The 17,392-nt window shown below is 36.8% G+C and overlaps 2 protein-coding genes across 5 annotated transcripts in view; one reads left to right on the top strand and one right to left on the bottom strand.

Moving 5' to 3' along the window:
• Window positions 1–9,125: 9,125 nt before the first annotated feature.
• Window positions 9,126–10,320, bottom strand: LOC121734538. 3 transcript variants are annotated; one of them, XM_042125147.1, is made up of 3 exons: window positions 10,092–10,320; window positions 9,523–9,712; window positions 9,126–9,138 (listed from the first exon to the last, which is right to left on the bottom strand). In XM_042125147.1, exons 1-2 carry the CDS (start codon window positions 10,227–10,229, stop codon window positions 9,533–9,535), a joined length of 318 nt encoding a protein of 105 aa, XP_041981081.1. In that variant the 5' UTR covers window positions 10,230–10,320; the 3' UTR covers window positions 9,126–9,138; window positions 9,523–9,532. The 3 variants fall into 3 exon arrangements, with proteins under 3 accessions (XP_041981081.1, XP_041981082.1, XP_041981080.1); XM_042125148.1 differs by lacking the exon at window positions 9,126–9,138 and adding an exon at window positions 9,165–9,194; XM_042125146.1 differs by lacking the exon at window positions 9,126–9,138 and having other exon boundaries at window positions 9,415–9,712.
• Window positions 10,321–10,850: 530 nt separating this feature from the next.
• The window catches only part of LOC121734366 (ubiquitin carboxyl-terminal hydrolase 20), a 32,161-nt gene continuing 25,619 nt past the window's right edge, over window positions 10,851–17,392 (top strand). The window contains exons 1-5 of one of the 2 annotated variants that reach the window (XM_042124939.1): window positions 10,851–11,162; window positions 12,189–12,308; window positions 15,106–15,210; window positions 15,728–15,857; window positions 16,609–16,759. In XM_042124939.1, the coding sequence (XP_041980873.1) occupies window positions 11,085–11,162; window positions 12,189–12,308; window positions 15,106–15,210; window positions 15,728–15,857; window positions 16,609–16,759 (584 nt within the window). In that variant the 5' untranslated portion in view covers window positions 10,851–11,084. Of the gene's footprint in view, window positions 11,163–12,188; window positions 12,309–15,105; window positions 15,217–15,727; window positions 15,858–16,608; window positions 16,760–17,392 lie in introns of both variants that reach the window. The other variant, XM_042124930.1, reaches the window with a different exon arrangement.

The raw sequence follows: 17,392 nt of genomic DNA, 5'->3' as shown, positions 1-17,392 counted from the left end.
TTTTCACGTGAGTTGCTTAACACCTGTTCCGATGAGTCATGGTCGAGTATTGATACCGACTTGTTGTCGTCGGACTCATGTGAGTCCGACGACAACAAGTAGGGATCCGTTGGCCGCACTTACAAAAGTATGTACTTTTGTAAGTGCGGCCAACGGATCCCTACGTTGGTTAGATCATTGTATAGTTACAAACTCTGCTAAACATTTAGTCAATAATGCATGCATTTTATACGGCGTTTACGCGTCGGATCATGTGCCTCTGTTAATAAATTGTAATATAAATTTAATTAAGCCTAAAATAATAAATTAAAATAATAAATGTAGTAGTATTATTTGGGGAGAAAGAGATTTGAATAAAAAAAATAGCTATTCTAAATTTTGTAACGAAAAATTAAAGGACATAGATTTTCCAAAGGAATTTTGTAACTGTGCTGACAATATCTGTACAAAACATGAACACTACTTGTTATTAGATAATATGTACAATGATTTAATTTGTATTCTAAAGAGAGGCGCCGAAATCTCGCATTCTGTGAAAAGGCGACGTAACTATGTTATTGGCTGGAACAGACACGTTCGCGAGGCTCACCGTGAGGCCAGGCTATGCTATCAAATGTGGTTGCAACATGCAACATGCAACATAATAAACCTACTTCTGGTGACATTTACAGGGACATGTGCCTATCTCGTCGTAATTTTAAATCGAAATTAAAATATTGCCAAAACAATCAGGTTCAAATTAAAATGGATATGATAGCCAAATCTCATGAAACAAAACAATTCTCAAAATGCTGGAAATTAACAAATAATTTAAATCATAGACCTGGCATTCCGGTGAGCGGAATGCCAGGTCTCCCACGGAAATAGCTAATGCTTTTTTGGAACATTTTAAAATAAAATCGACTTCGATTGTAACTGCCGATACAAATTGTTTTTGTACAGAGGCTATCGTGAGGGGGGGGCACCCCGTTAGATTTTCTGCTAAACAAATTGCAAAAGTAATACAGAACATGACTAGGGGCAAGTCCCCCGGTCACGATGGCCTCAATATTGAACATCTTAAGTACCTACGCTGGTGGCCACCTACCACGGGTGCTGTCAATGTTTTTTAACCTATGCATAGGTCACAGTTACTTACCTGCGGAGCTTGCTAAGACTATTGTAGTGCCAATTATCAAAAATAAAACTGCGGATGCCTCTGATATTTCTAATTACAGGCCAATCTCCTTGGCGACTGTTATCGCAAAAATACTGGACAGCCTGGTTGATACAATCTTAGCTAAACACATTGTACTTGAAGATGGTCAGTTTGGTTTCAGACCAAATTTATCTACGGAAAGTGCAATTTTGTGTCTCAAACAGACTGTTCAGTATTATACAGATCGTAAAACGCCTATAATAGCCTGTTTTCTGGATTTATCAAAGGCGTTCGACTTAGTTAATTATAATTTGCTCTGGCATAAGTTAGCTCACGATACATCCGTCCCAGATGATATTATCTCACTGTTAAAATTTTGGTACAGTAGACAATCAAACACAGTTAAATGGGCTGGCTCATACTCTGACTCGTTTGGGTTAGAATGTGGCGTGAGACAGGGTGGACTCAGCTCACCTCGCCTGTTCAACCTGTACATCAATAAGCTTATAAGTGAGCTGAATAAAGCCTAAACAGGTTGCCACATAGATGGCGTTAGTGTCAACAATGTCAGCTACGCAGATGATATGGTTCTGCTGAGCCCATCAGTCAGCGCGATGAGACAGCTTCTTAAAATATGTGAAAGCTATGCTGCGGCCCATGGGCTCAAATATAATACCACGAAGAGTGAGTGGATCGTCTTCAAATCCGGTTCTGAGGGGTATAAGCACATGGCTGATCTCTCTCTCTCGGGATCTCCTCTAGTCCGGGTTCAGAAGTTCAAATATTTGGATCACTGGGTCACAGAAAACATGAAAGACAATGTCGACATTGATAGGGAGCGCCGGTCGTTGGCCGTCCGTTGCAATATGCTGGCACGTAGATTCGCTCGCTGTACTGAAGCAGTTGAAATCACACTCTTTAAATCTTTCTGCCAGTCATTCTACACGTGCAGCCTGTGGACTAATTTTTCCCGCGGGCGTACAACGACCTGCGCGTTCAGTACAACAATACTCTTAGGATGCTGTTGGGGTTGCCGTGGAGATACAGCGCGTCAGGCATGTTCGCCGAGGCGCGCGTGGACGGGTTCACGGCCATAATGCGCAAACGCTGTGCCTCAATGCTGGCTTGCGATCCTCCTCCAACGGCATACTAAGAGTTTTCACCGACAGATGGGACTCTCTTCTGCTACATAGGTGGATTACGATTCACTGTAGTTAATATAATATAGTTAAAAATATTTAATTTTACTAACAATAGGTTAAGAATAAATTGTTACTAACACCTATGGATGAATAATCTGAAATAAATTATTATTATTATTATTATATAAACATACATGAACGTACTTGTATGCACTGCATGTGCTACTGAAGTGATGGCGAATTCTGTCTCATAGAAGTTTAGTTAAACTCTAGCTAGCTAATATTCTGAACTAATGACAACTACACCTAGACATTCGTAGTACATACATAACAGAGTATTTCCTTTCCCTCACGCACTTCCTAAGCCTGGGAACAACCATTACACCTGCACTGACAATACTCGCTTATATAAACCAGCTTGTAACTTCGATTCAGTTATTTCGCCTTACATGTAAAGTATTTTTTTAAATAATTCATACTTACTACAACAAACTATAATCTATATATATAAAATTCAAAAGTGACTGACTGACATGGTGATCTATCAACGCACAGCCTAAACCACTGGACCGATCGGGCTGAAATTTGGCATGCAGGTAGATGTTATGACGTAGGCATCCGCTAAGAAAGGATTTTGATCAATTCTACCCCCAAGGGGTTAAAATAGGAGATGAAAGTTTGTATATAATAATACTTCTTAACGCGAGCAAAGCCGCGGGCAAAATCTCGTTGTACAATAAAAGAAATTGATTCATAAGCAGATGGTGGATAAACGATTAAAATTATTTAACACTTAACAGGTTATATGAACAGTCTTCAGTGTAACATCAACAATAATATATTATGTACTAGACGTTCCGCGCGACTGCGGCCGCGAAAATTAGATATTTCACCGACAAGATAGTCATTAAAAAATAGCCTATGATCATTCATGTCAAGGTCTACTTTTTATCTGTGCCAAAGAACAGAAAAATTGCTCCAGTAGTTCGTGAGATAAGCCCTTTCAAATAATTTCCCCCCGTTTTTTCCACATGTTCCACTATTTCTTAGCTCCTATTAGTAGCGTGATAAAATATAGTCTTCGTCGATAAATGGGCTACCTAACACTGAAAGAATTTTTCAGATGGGACCAGTAGTTCCTGAGATAAGCCCGTTCTTACAAACAAACAAACAAACTTTTCCGCTTTATAATATTAAGTATAGATTACGTTTTTACGTTTAAATGTGTATACTTATGTATGTGTCGCAGCCGACTGGTTTAAATAGCCGTTCAATCAAACAGCTAGGCCTTTGACTGAACAACGCCATTCAATCACACGTCTAGCTTTTATATTGAATATTTTAGTCGCTCAAAACGTTCAACACTACAGCTGAATCAAAAGCCGCCGTCTAATTGAAGTAGTTCAGAGCGCACCGCTGCGGCGCTAGGTGCGTTTTATTTACAATATGGCGTCAACTAGCAGGTGTTTGTTAGTGATTGTGGTTGTTTTTCGGAAAGAAAGTAGTTAATAAAAGTTACAAGTGTTATTAAAGAGACAAAAATAATTGTGGAGGCACATACGAGTGAATTCAAATTTCAACAAAATATATTCGAGGAGAAATTACGGGATTATGAAATGGATGGACGCAGCCTCCCCCGAAAGGGGGGTTCGGGGAGCCAGCCCCCCGTCAAAACAAAAACAAACACAATCCAGAAAGTTCAAAAGTTGGTTAGGTTAGGTTAGAACTTAGACCACAACATAGATGGAGCCGAGCGAGCGCAGCGAGCGTGCTGCGGCAGCAGCCGGCGACCGCCGTCAAATAAAAGGGGGGCTCGGGGGGCGCAGCCCCCCGCCAAAACAAAAACAAACCAGTTGGCTAAGCGTCGTCTGGCTGTAGTGTTGAACGTTGTAGGCTACAAGTCGGCTAAACGACGTATAGCCGTGTGATTAATCGGCGTTGTTCAGTCAAAGGGCTAGCTGTTTGATTGAAAGGCTATTTAAACCAGTCGGCTGCGACATATGCACGATTAGCGACGCTGCTTAGATGACGCCCGCAACTCCGTTGCGCCAAAATCTCCATAACCAACAAAATCAGTTGAGCAGTTTGGGGGTGAAGATGTAACAGATAAATATTAGCATGGATGCCTGGTCGAGTGGTAATACTTTGTCCGTGCCATGTCCGTGCATACCTTCCCCCAAATTCTCGACATTCAATTACCAAGTGTAGATCTTGGAAAAACCACCTCCACCCTTAAATAGGTTACATCGAATGAGGTTTTCTCTTATGTCCTTTTATTTTATATTATTTGCAATACGACCTTAAACAGGAAATGTCGTTATTTGCATGTCCACATGTTTATTATTTATTGTTAAACACATCGGAAATAGTAAAAGTCAAGATCAAACGATGTGTAAGCACAAAATAGCTATTTGTATGCGTCTGTTATAATGTTTAGCGCTAAGACATATTAAGGCTGCACACAGGAAAACATATTTTAATTATTATGACCAACATTATTATACCATGAACTGCGAAACAATTGACTATTGACACAGAATATATATTTGCTATTGAGTCTAGGATATTACTACCAGTCTATTCGCACCCAAAGACAATTAATATAATATATTAATTACTTACTGTAAATTGTAATGTAATGAAGATTTTGACATAAGGCCTGTAAGTTATATGTTAAACTGTTCATTAAATTAAAGTTTAATCATCATTAAAATATTATGTCTCCGAGTGCGGACTGCGGCTGTAAAACGTTCAGTTTGCAGTAAGTTACTTGTGCGAATTTGACAAAAGTCGTAATCACATTGTGCAATTTTATTAATAGAAGCTTTTAAGACATTTGTACGTATAGCAGATAGCTCAGTTTAAAACTAATGAGAATAGACTACTATAGGACTATATTTTCGTATATAAAGCTTATAAAAATGCGTTATTTCCGAGTAGGAAAAAGATAGAGGGTAGTAAAGGCCTTTTCAATGGCCTTGAATGAATTTGTAACTTCCTGTTGTCCATTGTGATAGTCACTGCTTTCCACTATACGTCTGCTCGATTCTCTACATTTAAACGTTTGATTTGAAGGGGGATTTGATTGATCATACGTGGGAGAGCCATGCTTCGGCTCGAATGGGCCGGCTCGACCGGAGAAATACCACGTCCTCGCGGAAAGCTGGCATGAAACAGCGCTTGCGCTGTATTCCGCCGAGTGCGTGAGTTTACCGGAGGCCCAATCCCCTATGCTATTCCTTTCCCTACCCTCCCCTATTCTCTTCCCTTCCCTTACCTGGAATAATAATATAAATAAAATAAATAACCTGGGTAATAGGGGATTACCCTATTCCCTCTTAAAAGGCCGGCATCGCACTTGCAGCTCTTCTGATGCTGCGAGTGCCCATGGGCGACGGAAGTTGCTTTCCATCAGGTGACCCGTTTGCTCGTTTGCCCCCTTATTTCATGAAAAAAAAAAAGATTTGAAGGACTACAACAATAAAGTTATCCCAAAATTGTCTATGAAAAGGTCAATCACAATTAGCACATGCCACGTCTTGAACGGATATAAGCTGAAACGTGCTGCTTATCACGAGGAAGCGTGAAACGCATCTACTTAACTCTTACGCATTATTACAATAAACAAATTACATAGAGATGTCAAACTCATTAACTCTTTCGGACCTGCTATTTACACAGTGAACTCTATACAAGGGACTGATGCACATATTTTATTATTGTAACTCATGTAACGCCTTGTATTTCATGCAGAATTGGCGTCCCTCTGTGTAGGGTAGACCATATTTTCGTCTATGACTGCTGATTATAACATTTGTATTGGTCCATCATAGTATCAGATAGTACGTAGGCCAACGGATAACGGCCGTTCCCAATATTTGATCTATCTCTGGTTTTGCCCTACTAGAGATAGGAATAGCTCAGATTAGACATTAGAGACATATATTTTATGTCAATTGTGAGCTATTCCTATCTCTAGTAGGGCAAAACCAAAGATAGATCAAATATTGGGAACGGCCGTAAGACGCATTGCACACAAACTTGGCAATTGACAAATATAACAATTGTTAAACAAACAAATTCTAAATAGTAAATCAACACTAACTCAATAATTTGGTACTTTCAAACATTGATAATTATAAGTTGCACTTGCGTAACCGAGCCCAGTCGCTTCTGTAGTCACGATCAAATTCGACCAACCACTTTACACTTCATTACCTCCAACCACTTAACCACTGCCTTATTATTATAAAAATATGGTTCAAAATAGCGTCACACCCTTTGCGAAACCGAACGAAACGTTGCCAAGACATAAAGCAGTAAAAATTATATCAAAACTTCAAACAGTGGTTGCATAACCTCGTTCCCAATAGAATAATGGTTGATGTCGCAGAAAAAAACGAAAGTGCAAGAATTGGAGCGGGCAACAGATACAATGGCGTTACAGACACGACTCCGCTGAATATCAGACTTAATGTTACGTGTAGCAGGGCTTTTTGTAAACTAATTTGACTCTACATGAGTAATTCTCCATTTTCACTTTGAAATCCATACTTCCATTCTAATATTATTATAAATGCAAAAATGTGTGCTTATGTCTGTAATCTGTATGTCTATCAGTCTGTCTGAAGAGGTTGACGTGAAGACGTCAACCACTGAACAGATTTGCTGTTTGGTGTGGAGATACTTTAAGTCCCGGGAAAGGCCATAGGATACTTTTTATACCGGAAAATTATACGGTTCCTGCTCGATAAACGGGCGTCATCTACTCAGAAATAAAAATGTATAGGATCTACATACAGCATGAAGCATATAATATTATGTTATTATGCCATATAGCGTTACATATTATCATGTCGATACTCCATTTCCCATTTTTTGGTGTAGTCTAACTATATTGCAAACGAAAATAAAAGAATCCAAGTGCCTTCCACTGCACAATTCAACTCCCAAGTGCCTTCTACGTAGTCGAAATCGACCGAGCAAATGGCTATTTGAATTTAAAAAAAATATTTACAAATGGCAAATTCATCGGTGGCCATGTTCAATTATATAGCAATAGGTTCATCCTGCATTAAAATTTGCAACAACGTTGCGTGCCACCAGCGTATTAACAGCCATCAAACGGCAAGAGGTGATCAAAGTGAAATCTGAAAGGTCACTAACTAACCCTTACATTTTAACACACCCGCAAGTGAATATTGTCCTTAACAACTAGAAACAAAGATCATTATCGGTTATACTTCGCACGATCACGAAAACAAAGAGTCAAGGTAAAATTTCATTCCCGAATTCGTTGCAGTTTACGTTCGAAATTCAATTTTGTTCGTTTTTCAACAAAAAATATTTAAACCTTTCATTACTGAGCGGTCAAGGTTATGTGACGTAAAGTTAGGTCAGTGGTCAGTTACCAGTCCATTCGAGCCTCGAGATGACTGAACAAAGCCAATATAGGTACTACCTACTAACTTGTACTTAAAACGTAGATACTAAAGCTTAAATTAAATTTAGTTACAAAACAATAATATTACTATCTACCTATAATATTATTGTGTACTTTAACATAGAGGCTTTCTCATAAGTTATTTAGTATGGATCAGAGATATGATTAGGCAGATTTACTGATTTAAGTAGTAAGCTTATTTCAAATTAGAGTCACGATCTACATCGTAATTTGGTCTGGTTATAATAGCATAATATTCACAACTGCTTTTCTTATACGAACCTTCCCTTCATTCTAAAAAAAAATTAAAATTTCCTGAAAAAGTCTAAAAACAACACTTTTCTATACTCCCATACAAAAGATTTGTGATGATACTTAAAAGTCAAATATATAAATGGATTTTCAATTATGTTAGTAACGCTAAAACTCGAAAACGGCTGAACGGGTTGGGCTAATTTTAGGCTTAAAATATTCGTAGAAGTCCAGGGAAGGTTTTAAAGTGACACGAAGTTCACCGGGACAGCTAGTATTATAATAAAAATCTTAAATATATGTACCTATAGTATAAAAAGTATTACTTAAATATATTTCCGTTGTCTGGTACCTGTAACACAAGTCCTTCAGGTACGTACCACGGGGCCAGACTGACGTGGTGTAAAGCGTCCATAGATATTATTATTTATTACTTAGGTACAAATTCCCGCACAAAGAGTGAATGGTTCCCGCGTGCGACATTGTAGTAACTTTTGTTGATAAACCCTTTCGATAGTGCCTAGCTGAGTAGCTTGAACTGATAAGTGATAACATTATTTTGCTTGAAGAATGTTGCTATTATTTTTATGCAGGCATTTTATAAATCATTTAAATAACAAAAGTATGACAACAAAATATGAAACGACTAAATAAAAGCATGCTAAAATTCCATTGGTCGCTTAAATCTTTGTATCTAGGCTACTTTAATCCTTCGTTCCTGGATTCTTGGAAATCTATTGTTATTCTATTGTCTCGCTCACCAGTGAGCTTATGGGGCTTGATGGGTTAAACTAATTAATGTTTATCAAACAGCCACTGCTGTCGCAGGTGCAAGAACAATAGAAGACCGAGAACCTTCACCCAGTAGTGGGATACTATCTTAGGCCCGTATAAATAGTCAGTACTCAAGATGCGACCCGGTCTCAAGACGCGGTTCGGCTCTGTGATTGGTCCAAATTTTGACAGCCTGAACCGTGTCTTGAGACCGAGATGCATATTGAGTACTATTTATACCGGCCCTAGACTAACAAAAAAAGGTACAAGTTATTGCGTTTAACTTGTTTTGTAAAGATATATTTTATTAAAAGCATGGGAATCAGACCTTTTTAAGGCATGATGCATTTTCTTTTTAGATTTCATAAAAAAATAAAGTATATATATTTCTTTTTGAAACTTACCTTACAGCTGTCAGCTGATGACCAGATTGTTGTAAAAGCACCTGAAGATATGATTTTTTAAGTTGATATAAACCATAGTACATTTATTACACTTACGTATGATTTATACCTCCTAGTTAATACATAATATTATTATGTGAAAAAATAAAAAAAATAAAAAAGAAGAAAATATAAGGAGTGTAAAATTAAACAGCTAGTTATCTTGATTTTTTATTCTCTCCAAGTAAATATTATAAGTAATTTACTTTTGAAAAAAAAAAGTTGTTATTATTTTTATTTATTTTTTGACTTCTGCACAAAAAATGTCCCTTATTTGACTTACAAACATAGATATAGTTGCCTAAAAATGAGATCAAGAATCACACAAACTTTAATATTTTCATCTCTGCATTGTATTGACTTTTTCAATGATTTCGGGGACCATTTCAGCTGATTTCTGTATATTTTCATATTGGTAGCCCATGTGCACAGCAATCAGCTGCATCTTCTTCAAGTTCTCTTCGCTGCTCTCCATTAGATGTTCAGTTGAGGCTATATCCCTGGCCGCTTTCATTAAAAGCTGAAAACAATATAACAGAAGGTATTAAAAAATAGCAACAACAAATATTTGCAAGTAATGAATTTCTTAACACAGAAGCCATTGAGCCACATAACTATGACAGTACAGAAATAAGTCTTTATTTTTATTTGATATGGGGTATGGACAGTGCCAGTTTTATATTGTTTATGAGTGTAGGAAACTTTATTTCTGCCGCCCCATGTACTAAATTTGCCACCCCAAATGCCTCCCCTAGGCCGCGGCCTATACGGCCCATTTATAAATCTAGGGCTGGGTAAAATATGTAAGGTGTGATTCAGATTCGGTCAATCTTACAGGAACTACTTTAGCATTATTTTCAGACGTTTTGAAGGCATAAACACCTTAGCATGTCAAGTACCTCATTGGACTTAGAGCCTCGCTGGATCTGTCGAGATAGCGAGGCTATATTGTTCATGTTTACTTGAACCCTCTCAGCAAGTCGTTGCTTTGACTCCGCAAATAACGAGCGAGCACTGCTTGTCGATGCTGACGTCATATTTGCAACACACAGTAGATTTTTAATTAACAGTATCAGTAATATTATAAAAGATAAATATAATTAATGTTAAATAAACTTTTAATAAGACTTTTTAACAATAACTGAAAATACAAACAGATGTCAGATTGTGAAATGTAAACAGTGAAACACAGATTACTAGTATATAATGCAGTGAAATGTCAAATTTCAAAATTCAAATGTCAATAAGTTTTTTTTAATGGCATGCACTTAGTACATTACCAATGACGAACGGAAAAAATAAAAAATTATGTACAGTCTGTCAAAAAAGTCATGAAATTAAAAAGTGGCAACATTGTACTGTCATCCCTTTTTCTTAGATTGATTTGAAAGGGATGACACTACGAAGTTGCCAACTTGCCACTTTTTAATTTCATGACTTTTTTGACAGACTGTAATTGGGCTTTGGAGTTTGGGCAATAGGCATTGACCAATCTCCAATCTCTATAGTTTAGCACAGGCTATAAACTATAGAGATTCTCTTTGGTTTTTCGAGCATCATAGACAAAAACCATAAACAACGACTGTCACGTTTAGTTGTCTTTGAGTTGTCTAGCAGCTGTCAATTATTGTCATGACATTTGACAATCTGACTTTTCGCTCATCACGGACAGTTTTGTGTTGTAGCAAATTTCTGTGAAAATAATTAAATTACAATCTTTTTAAAATGTTTTCATATCAGACATCAAGTTTACACTTATTCTTTAATGTATTTAATACAACTGCTTCCTTCTTTATGATATAAGCAATGTTTGTTTACTTGACAACAGTGATCTAACGTATAATGATTTTTATTTACGTTAATCGTTACTAAAATAATTTATATTCTCAAAAATGGATAAAAGCGTAACGTGCGAGCATCTCAACAAGCTCGTGGAGCACTTCGACAAGGAACTATGGCAGTCGAAGGAGGTGAGATTGAAGTTTTTTAAGGATACATAACCTCAAACGTAATAGGAGTGTAGGTACTGTTTAATTAACATTCCGTGTTTGTGTGCTTATTATGCAATTTACTGGACAGCGATCGTCATCGGACGGTCTGTGTACTCGTTATGCGCGATATCTTGTTATTACACTACACTGCTGTTTGTATGGTTTCCTGTAATATAGTTTAATAGTATTTTTATTGCACAAGTCTCAGATGTAATAATATTAATATAATAAAAACAAGTCCATGTCACAATCTGCAGATATCACACAAATCATGAATATCGACTCAAAGCAGTATTGTACCTAGTTACATTGTTTACTATATTTCTATTGTGTTGCTACTTAAATTATAATGTAAATCCTTTGTTTAATTTACAACAAAAAGTCATGCAATGTTGTGAAGGTAAACAAAAGAAATAAGTTATGTATATTATGCTTGCCTTTTATAACTGACACATTATTGATTTAAAATGTTTTTAGGTCAATATTGTTTTTTACACACACATTATTTTAGTGTTGCTGACAGATATCCTATTCACAAAAATCAGTAAAAGTGGGACATAAAATCTTATCCAATAATAGTGTTTACATAACTCTCACTTTTTTGTTATAATGCATGTTCTATGTGCAATTAGTCAGGTGACTTGCAAAATGATGAAATTGATTTTCAGTAATTGCATATTTATTTTTTTGATATAATATGGATAGGTAAAATATATTGTTAAATGTTAAACATAATATTTTAACTTAGCAAAGACAAAGTTTATACTAGGTATCAATATCATAAAATATATTACTTAGGGAAAAATCTTTTAACTTCAAAATTAATGTTTAGAATGAATAGGTAATATTTATTTGTATGAATAAATGTTTAAGGAATTAAGAATAGACCTTAAAAAAACAAAATGTTGCATAGAAAAGCACTTTTGATATCAAAGTTAACAAAAAAGCAATCTCTACACTATACATTATACATGCTGAGATTTTATCATACTAATTTGATTTCAGAATCTGGCATGTTTCGACTGTGGATGTCCGGGACCCAACTTATGGATATGTTTACAGCCTGAATGCCTTCATATTGGTTGCTCCGAAGTCAAAAATGACCATAGCACTATACATCAAAAGGTAATCAGGATGATTATTTTACATTCAAAAATGTTTGCCGGTCAGCAAGCATATAATATTTACACAGTAGATATCTTTTTTCACCAATGCTGGTTGTTTTGGAGGGCATGTATTTAAATCAATATCTGTATATTCCCTTTTCTCGATCAAAATATTTGAAAGTTTCACCAAAAATACTGACTTGCACACTAATTATGCACCCTAAATAATGCGAATTCAGCATACTATTTAAGTTATTTGCATTTGCGAGACTGTTTTACTGAACGAATAACTATTATTAAAATAGTATATCTAACAATTCCTTAGTTCAACAAACATACTACAACTTTTTAAAGGAAAACCATCACCTAAATTACTTTTAGGAACATCATTTATTCTAAATTAAACCCAATTTAATCTGTTATGTTTATATTATAATTAAGAACACATAAAAATCATCAAGTGCTAACTTAACATGGACTAAACTTTGGCACAGTGAATGGTAACTCAGTGTATAAACAATAATAATAAACAATCGGCAAAGAGCGAGTCGGATTCGCGCACAAAGGGTTCCTTAACTTAAGGGCTCCTTACCGATATATTGCAAAATAAATAAGCCTCCGGCTTAGGAATTGCACTCTAGGGGTTGACAAGCTACTAAAGAAAAAAAAAACAACTGGCTTCAATTATGAGTCGACGGAGCCCCGCAACGCGGGTGGGTACTTCTGGGTGGTTCACAAAAAAATAACCACGATGGCTAAGGCGGGAGCGTAGCCTAACCCAATCAAGTCGTATTGGGCTAACATTGCTATTAATTATTTAAGAATCATTAATAAATTTATTAACCCATACAATTACAATACAGTAGTAAATTTTGATAATTTTTCTTAATTTTTATCAAGAAACCTTGAATTATATAGTTTTGGAATGATAAAATCTATTACCATATCTCATCATAATTACCAAAAATCTTTGTCGCTAACACAGAAATAGATCAAGATATATCTGTGGTTGTTAAAGAGTAAAGAGCGAGCGCAAAGGAGTGAGTGCGGCGTTAGATGAGGAGGCCCCAACATGTTTTTTAGTAAAACAGAGAAACAAAAAGAAAATAAAGTTAGGCTAAAAATATTTTAGTTGCACGATTTGTCAATTTGTAGACTTGTTTTGATAATAGAAATTGATTTTATTGTGGTGTACCTTTCGATATCGTTTTTGGAAATTCCGTTGTAAGATTGTTCAATTTAGAGTGCAAGTTAGTATTTTTGATAAACAATTTAAATTTTAGTTTTACAAATAATATATCTGATGTATGAACCATATTTTTGGTGTGAATTTGGTCTCGTTTTGTATGATGTTTAAGTTTTTTTTGAAGGACATGTTCAGTTAATCAATTGTTTTTTTTTGATCAGCATTAGTTTTTCTGGTATGCATTCAGTTAATTAGCAAAGTTGAGGTAGTGTGCTGAAAAATTATTCTGATGTGCATATAATAATATCCCGTTTTGGAGTGTCCGTGGCCTAGTCGGAAGACTGTTGGTTCGTCACTTGAAAGGGTGCAGGTTGAATCTCGGGTGGAGGTGTGTACCAATGAGACATTTTCAGATCTCAAGTACATATTAGGGATGTTTGAAGAACGGTGAAGGAAAACATTGTGAGGAAAGCCGCATATGGTTGGTCCCAGATGTATTGACTTGCTCATTCCTCTTGACTAGGCAACCATATCGACATTTAAAATCTTGTCCCAGGCACTACAGTATTTGAAGAGTGAGTGTTCCCTCTGAAAATACTGTATAAAATAATGGATACAAATGCCTTGTTTTGTCTTTGTCTTCTACATTGGAAATATTACTTAAAAGACTATGACAGTATGACACCAATTGCGTGATTACTGTGAAAGGAACCATCCATAAAGTATGTCACACCATTTTCATGATTTTTAGACTCCTCCCCCAGCCCCCTCCTTGTCACTCCATGTCACACTTGATTGACCCCCTTCCCCCCTTTAGGTGTGTCATACTTTACGGATGGCCTCTAACAACTATTGCTATAAAAACCAATTTTCTATATCCTTAAATCACACTTTGTCAGCCATTATATTATTTTACATTGTTCTAAGTTGAAGTTACAATAATTATACCTCACAGCTATGGTAGGGTCAAAGTGCAACTGTTGTAACAAAGAGCATTCGACACAGACTGCTTTATAAATATTTATTGTTTTGATTTATCCATACTTTGCTAGTCATAAAACTGATAAAAGGCAGTTGCTGGATAAATTATGATGCATTTTTGATAATGTAACATGAATAAGAATTAAAAAAAAAATAAGTAGCATTTTCTTAACACCTCCAATGTGGGTATCGCAGACACAATATAATATTTTCAATTGTTATGTTGCAGCCGGCTAAAGCCGGTTAAAGCAATGCCTATTAAATAGAATATCTCATTGGAACTTTTTTGTGTGAAAAGTATGTATGAAAATTAAACTGCCTCCATACAAAATTTTGGACCAAAGTCCAAAATTTTGTATGTTGCAATTTGACAAATTCATTTCAAAAGAGTTTTTCAGTATATGTTTTGAATGCAGGGCAGGGCCCCCGCTACCATTTGTGCAATGTGTGCAATGCACACGGGCGCCACCATCAAGGATCACCATCTAAATCGCCATCTTTAGGGGCGCCAAAACCAAGGACCCAAAAAATTTGCCTAAAGGGCCGCCAAAATCCTTTTTTTGCACACATGCGCCAGTAGCCCTTACGGGGGCCCTGCAATAGAGAAAGAATCTTATTAATATTAACAATGTCATCATACTTGTTTCAGAACTACCCGTTACACTCTGTCCATATGAACGTCTCGACAGACCGAATATGGTGTTATCTGTGCGAGAAGGAGGTTCATAAGCGGGCAGCGTTGAGGCATGCACAGGTAAAGGTTGCAATTACATATTAATTATACTAGCTATTTGACCGAGCTTTGCTCGGTATTCGATAAAGCATGAGTAAAATGACATTTTCGAAAAATGATTCCTAGCTAGATCGATTTATCGCCCCGAAACCCCCTATATACTAAATTTCATGAAAAGCATTGGAGCCGATTCCGAGATTCCAATTATATAATATAATACATATATACAAGAATTGCTCGTTTAAAGATATAAGATTTTACATATAAATTAATATCAAAATAAGTAATTAATCTACTCTGTACTCTGGTCTAAAGCCACAAGCTCAAACAGGATGAAATTGATCTGTTTTCCTCTATTTTAATTCTATCAACTCTAATGCACTGAGATAATAGTGTGAACTTTTTAAGCTTGCTAACTTTAATAACTGTAACACTAATTTATATTTAGCTTTTATAGTGCCAATGTATATTATTGATCAAGGATCATATCAGCTGTTCTGATATTAGACTTGTTACACAAAAAAAAATTTTTTTTCAGTTAAATCCTGAGCCTTCGGCGGAAGATGCGTCAGTCACAGCAAGACTCAGCTCCATGGGCGTCGCCAACTCCGACGACGAGGCCGATCCCGACGACATGGACCTGGACTTTGACGACGAACCACCGAGAGGTAGAGTATTAGGGCCTGTTTCACCACTACCTGATAAATACCGGATAGGCTATCTACAACTTATCTGACAGAGTATGAAATATCTGTCAAAGAAGTTGTGGATAGCCTATCCGGAACTTATCAGTAACTGGTGAAACAGCCTCTCTCTAATTTGTTTGGATGACAGAGTTGGTGTGGTGTTTTGACCATAAAGTTAATATACCTAACGGAATAGAGAAACAAGAGTCTTAGCAAGCGAGATGTCACTATCAATATCAGTAACACTGCGCGGTAAAAAGAGATGTGTGATACATTACAGCAGAACCAATTTTTTTCATCTGTTTTACTTATCGGCACATTGACAATTTAATCTCTCAAAAAGATAAGTGGAAAAGAAGCTATAATAAATTATAATTTACTATAGCTCCTTTTCCACTTATTTTTGAATGAGTGGAAAAAAACTTTACAAAACGCGTTTAACTTATATAGTGTGTTAAAATAATCATAATAAAATTTTATAATATGTTTTGTATTTGTATTTTGAAATAATGTGGTCTAGTTTGATTTTTGATCTTTTTTGTGCGTGCACAGTGCAACCGTCAGGACTCAGGGTTCATAATGAAAGTTGATCTTCTGAGTTCTGACAGTCCTGACGTCATAGCGTTTATTTGACCTCTTTTCGATAACTCCATATTTGTTCAAATAATGAAATAATTCAAACTTTAACAATTTTTATGATTAATTTTAATAATTCAACACTATCGTTCTGTAGGTCTGGTGGGTCTGCAGAACATCGGGAACACGTGCTACATGAACGCGGCGCTGCAGGCGCTCAGCAACACGCAGCCGCTCACCTCGTACTTCCTCGACTGCGCTGCCGCCGTCGCCGTGCTCTCCGGCGACAAGAAACCCGGCCTAAGTCGGTGAGTGTAGTAATAGTAAAATATATGTACCATCGATGAAATTGTTTTCTAGGCAGTTGACGGGCCTATGTCATTTGGTTGAGTTATGTCAATTCAATATTAGTCTGTCGGCTGGGTTTGACGTAACGTACCTACGTAAGGGCCTTATCACACTGGCGATTATCGAGCGATTTGAAAGCGACGCTACTGCGCAGCGCACACGCCGCGATGACGCCGTGATTGCGCGGCGTGCACGCAGCTTGCCTTCGGCGTTGTGGACACTCAGCAGCAAAATGGATTCTTACGTCACTCCCTAGACGAGCCTACTATATATAATAATAATCTGTGTAGACGAGTGTGCAAAATGGCGTCCACGCCGTGGCGTGCCACGACGACGCTGCGCTGTCGCGACGTGTACGCCGCGCAATCGCGGCGTGTGCGCTGCGCAGTCGCGTCGCTTTCAAATCGCTCGCTAATCGCCAGTGTGATAAGGCACTAAGTTGGTGGCGTTACGTCAAACCCAGCCGACAGACTTATATTGAATTGAGATAACATAATATAATATGGTGGACCTCCACCATCTGAATCAATTTCTTCAACGGTACTTACGTTTAAATAAAATGCGCCAGGACATATGTCCTGGCGCGTTTTACT

The sequence above is a fragment of the Aricia agestis genome, chromosome 1 (genome assembly GCF_905147365.1).
Source record: "Aricia agestis chromosome 1, ilAriAges1.1, whole genome shotgun sequence".
In the NCBI taxonomy this organism is placed as follows: Eukaryota; Metazoa; Arthropoda; class Insecta; order Lepidoptera; family Lycaenidae; genus Aricia; species Aricia agestis.
Note: the sequence above shows the minus strand (reverse complement) of the source record. Positions and strands in the feature narration are given on the sequence as shown.

Excerpts from the sequence above, each read along its gene's own strand:
- LOC121734538 (XM_042125147.1), bottom strand. The coding sequence starts at position 10,229 with ATGACGTCAGCATCGACAAGCAGTGCTCGCTCGTTATTTGCGGAGTCA. Across the intron at positions 9,713-10,091 it reads GAGGCTCTAAGTCCAATGAG|CTTTTAATGAAAGCGGCCAG; the intron begins GTACTTGACATG and ends TATTGTTTTCAG.